The 5,121-nt window shown below is 42.9% G+C and overlaps 1 protein-coding gene across 1 annotated transcript in view; it reads right to left on the minus strand.

The window, feature by feature from the left end:
• The window catches only part of tfap2d (transcription factor AP-2 delta (activating enhancer binding protein 2 delta)), a 14,108-nt gene extending 9,636 nt beyond the window's left edge, over window positions 1–4,472 (minus strand). Inside the window, 4 exon segments of the mRNA XM_072695277.1 lie at window positions 1–61; window positions 2,600–3,106; window positions 4,070–4,216; window positions 4,218–4,472. Coding sequence (XP_072551378.1) covers window positions 1–61; window positions 2,600–3,106; window positions 4,070–4,216; window positions 4,218–4,472 — 970 coding nt within the window.
• Between the last annotated feature and the right edge of the window lie 649 nt (window positions 4,473–5,121).

The raw sequence follows: 5,121 nt of genomic DNA on the forward strand, positions 1-5,121 counted from the left end.
CTCTCCGGATCACTCCGCCTTGGCCATTCAACATGAGCCCACATTGCGCGTCCACTGAGCCCTACACACACACACACACACACATTTCAGCGTCAGAACTCTTCGTCCTCTTCGTGATAGATGGCAAATGAAAATATTAATACTACTGCTACTACTACTACTACCACTAATAATAATAATAATAATAATAATAATAATAATAATAATAATAATAGTAATAATAAACATTTTATCTGAATTTATTTTTATTATTAATTCGTTCTCTCTTATCAGTGATGTCATCAAGAAGACGAACATGGGATTTTAGCGAAAGAAAGAGTTAATCCCTCTCACGAGCCACAGACACACTCACTATCATAGTTACACACACACACACACACACACACACACGCGGCCACACTGAAGAGGTGGTGGTGTAAAGCCTATTTTAACAAACTCCTGCTCTATTTTTCTTTTCTTTCCTTTCTCTCTGGCCCTTTCCACGCGCAGTTAAAGTGATTATCAGATCAATCCCCTCCGCGCGCGGCCATCCGGGCATAAATTAGAGAAGGTGAAGAGGAGGCTTTGTGCACCAACCAAATCTGTTTAATCTGCTCAGAGAGAGAGAGAGAGAGAGAGAGAGAGAGAGAGAGAGAGGAAACCCTTCTCACGCGACTTTTCATGTTCCTTTTTTAATTTTTGTCTTCTGTCCTTTTCTCAGCTCGTGCCTTTCTTTTTTCAGTCTTTCTTCCATTAATCATTCCTTCTTTCTGTTCTTTCTACTTGTAGGTCTTTCTCCATTTCTTTTTATTTATTTGTTCATTTTTCAAGTTTGTTGTTTTTTATTTCAATTTTTTTTTTCTTCCTGGCTCCCTCTTTTTATATTTTCTTTCTTTCTTATTTTCTTCTCTTCTGTATTTATGTGCCCCCATCTTGAGAAAACAGTTACAGTTCAATGTAATTCGAATATTAAAGAAAATGTTTGTCATTTTCATCTGATTTAACGATCACACCCATGACTTTCACGACAACGGAAATGATGCACGTACAAACGTGTAACACACCTCATCACAGTATGAAACATGTCTACGTTCATGATGAGGCTCTGAACAGCGCAAATGCCTTAAAGAAACACAAATAATAAAATGCAAGCGTCCGGACAATTTAGCAATTTATATACATGCAAAAGAAATACACGCGTAAACATTGTGTTTGCATATTTTCTCTGTCTAGGAAATGTGCATTGTGACATATACACATTGCCATGTTATTTAAAACTCTACAATTTGTGATATATAAAATAATATAGAAATAAAATAAATATGTATCATTTAAATAAAATAAAAACAATTTATATCAGATTATGCATTGATTTATATTTTGTGTGCATATACACACATGCTTACACAAATGCATTCAAGCACACACCGACATTTGGCGTGTGTTTTGTTGACTATTCAGAATATTAAAGTATTTAAAAAAATGTAAAGACTGAAAGAACGCCGGTGCACAGCTTAACGCGCTGTTTTAACTCGCCGGGTTAAACTTGGCCTGCGCTCAGATGTCTCTGCATAAATCACCAGTTGATTGACATTAAGTCCTAAATTGGATAAACTACGGTCCTCTACTGCAGAGGATTGCTCTTTTATTTGCCTTTTGTCCGCTCGCCTTAATCCGCCCTTTTAGCACGCAGCAGAAAAGCAGCAGCCAGCGCAGCGCTTTATTCTTTATCCTGACCTCTCAATGGCACAAGATGGACAAGACACACACACGAACAGTATTACAGCATTTCACACACGCAGCCAACGTCTGTTCACTTCATTTAAATTATTTGCCCCCCCCCCCATTTTTAGTAAATCCACCCAACGAGTCTGTTATTTTTAAAAGTTTTAGTTTTTAATAGCGATCATTTATACTGGCAATTAAATCATTAATCGTTTATTATTATTATTATTATTATGTACATATTTTGCGTTGATCTGTAAGATCGAGGCGTAATTTCTCCTGAAGAGAGTGCTTGGTTCACTATTTCCCAGCGCTTCACCTTTATTATCAAGCTAATCAAGGACAAGTACAATAATTTATAGTAATAGCCAATAATGCATTGTAGCTCGTATAGTTGATTGTGCTTCCGTTATTGATTTTGCAATTGAAAAATGAAGAACTGGTTTCTCCATACTGCCTTCTGATGTAAAGCAACAGGACTGGAAAAATCCACAGGTTAAAACAGCACTTCCAATCGACGTGAAACACATCTATTTAACTCGTCAGCCTTTCCCCAAAGCCTTAATGAGGACTGTAAGAGCAGGTATATAAAACATGTGGAGTCATCCATAACCATTGTGGTCAAATAACACCAAATAATAAAATAGACTTAAAGGGTAAGACGTTTTAGAGCATTTGCTAGCCTAAAATTCTAGTCCAGTTACAGTGAAGGAGACTAAATGCGTGGGGGGCGTCTGTTAGATCGAGAGAGGGACTTCATTCAGGCCTAGCAGACAAAGCCCTAGGCCGACACTCGTGTGTATGTGCGTGTTTGAAGGCCTATAATGTGTGTTAGGTGAACAGTTGTGCACATCACGCGAGTGAGAAGGGGAGGGGGAGGAAGTGGTGGGGGTACCTGCAGGTCATCGGCCCCAGGCGGGGGCAGCCCCAGCCCCGCCCCGGGCAGCAGCCTCTGCTCGGGATGGACGCCGTACTGCGAGCCGTGGCTGACCAGCGACAGGTCGTGGCGCCTGTAGGCGTCGAGGCAGCCGAGCTCGCGCCGCTGCTGCTCGTCCAGGCACGAGGACTTGAGCGCGCGCGCGCCGTGGTGCAGGTTGATGAAGTCTGCCGGCTCGCCGTGGTGGTGCAGCTGTTGGTAGTACTGCTGCGAGTGGTGCAGCGAGTTAAGCGAGTAGGCGTCCGGATTGACGGCCGGGTGGCCGTGCTGGAAGTCGTAGTGGAAGGACTGGTGGTGCAGGGGCGTGTACTGATGGTTTGCGGGGAAGTAGGGCGAGGCGAACTCTGGCCCGGTGGCCGGGTAGGTGAGCGGGGACGACGAGGAGTAGGCGACCGACGAGTTAGCCACGGATTCAAGGCAGCCGAGCTGCATCAGGCGGTAGCTGTTTGATCCGTCGTGACGTATCTGCGCGGTACACAGGTAAAGGTAAAGCAGAAAGAGAGAGAGAGAGAGAGAGAGAGAGAGAGAGAGAGAGAGAGAGAGAGAGAAAGGAATATGAGGGATGTCATTTACAAGCGCTTGCAGCAACGTCCGCGCGCACGCGGTGAAAACATCTCTCTCATACACACACTCACTTTCGCGCGAGCGTTAAAAAAAGAGTGAACGAGCTCGCCGGAAACTCTGCCTTTCCTCCAAACACACACACACACACACACACACACGCACAGAAACACACATAGACACACACATGCACATCCTTACGCACGCAGAAGCACGCACGCGCGCGCATACACACGCATGCACGAGCTCAAAGTGTCTTTAGAAAAAGAAGAGGTGGGGAAAAAAAAAGCTACCTGACGGCGGTGTCATCTCGCCCGTGCCCGGGAGGGGAGCGCGTGAAAACGGCACTGTAAAAGCGCGCTAGCGAGGTGGCAGTACATTTTTTTTTTTGTATCCCCCTCTCCTTTCTTTCCGCCGTATTTCTCCTTCTGTCTCCCTCTCTTATACACACATACTCACACACTCTCTCCCACACTCCTCGCTTGTCTATCATTTTGTGCTGTCTTATTTATTTATTTATTTATTTATTTGTTAGGAATCTACGTTTTTTTTTTCTTCTGTTTAATTACATCAGGTTAAGCGCGAGCCACCCACACCCCAGTCCCAAGTAAATAAATAAACGATGAAAAACATAAATGAATAAATGAGCGCGCGCTAATCACGGGACAAGCATCAGACATCCAACTGAAAAGGAAATATGAATAAATACACAGGTGTGTAGAGATCTATTTTTCTGAGATTGTGAAAGCTAGCAAGCTAAGCACATCATGGGTTCTACTGCTTCGCCAATTTGCCGCTAGAAACCGTTAAGAAAGGCTATATTCTGATGCAGCAGTTTAAGAAATAAATGGAAATGTGTTTCAGTACCTCCGCGTCGTGAACCAGTCCCGGAAAGGTGGCTGACATTCTCGCGATCCAATATACAAAAAATACACACACACACACCCCGGTTTCCTCGCGCTGTCCAAATAAATCCAACAGTAAACGCAAAAGAATGGGGGGAAAAGAGAGAGAGAGAGAGAGAAAAGAGAGAGCGAGAGAGAGAAAAAATCTCCCCCGAAAAAAATAATGCGTGTAAAAAACGAAAAGTGGCCCGGCGGAGTCGGTGCTGAGCGCGTTCCCCACTGCAGAGCGCGCGCTGCCTGGCTCCGGTTATGTACTTGCTGGGTATTTCTCCGGCTGATGTCGTAGGTCCCTTGGTAATATCGAAGTTTTGAAAATTAAGCATCAGCACTGAGGAATGGGAGGACAATAGAGAGAGGAGCCTCATCCCTGGAGACACGGAATAAATATTGTATCTTCGCCTAATAAGGAACCGAGCGCGCTTTCAACACTTTTTGATGATTTCTTTCTTTTTTTTCTTCCTCCTTTAAATTTTGTGGACATTTCTTTATGCTCGTTTTGGGGGGTTTTCTTTCACGCGACCACTCTTCTTTCAGGCCCCCTTTCCTTCACGGCTTTTTCCTCGCTTTTCGGAGTTTTATTTTGATTATTTAAAATAATAAACAGAAGTAAGTTTCGTTTACCACATTTTTGCTTTGAGTTTTTTTAATGCATGATTAAACGCTCACCCAGTAAAATACAGTATTACATCTGTATTTGTCTGTATTTTTTTTTGTTTTATTACTTATTTGCCTGTTTGTAGTCTGTAAAGCCGAATTCAGAAGTTCTTGCTATTTATCGCACTACCGAACCTGCTCTTTTTATTCCAATTCTGAATTTTCTGCAAATGTGTTTTTCTCTTAACGCTGAACATGTTTATTTCAATATCTAACACAGCCTTTACAGCAACACATGGTTTAAACCGAGGAGAAGGTTCTTTGTCTGAGCAGCAGAGTATGTAGCCTACCATTAATGTTTCATTTTTCTCACGCGTTTTTAGATTTGATTAAGGTGATTCTGGGTGCTGTGTTTTACCC

This window comes from Salminus brasiliensis, chromosome 1, assembly GCF_030463535.1.
Source record: "Salminus brasiliensis chromosome 1, fSalBra1.hap2, whole genome shotgun sequence".
NCBI classification, from domain to species: domain Eukaryota; kingdom Metazoa; phylum Chordata; class Actinopteri; order Characiformes; family Bryconidae; genus Salminus; species Salminus brasiliensis.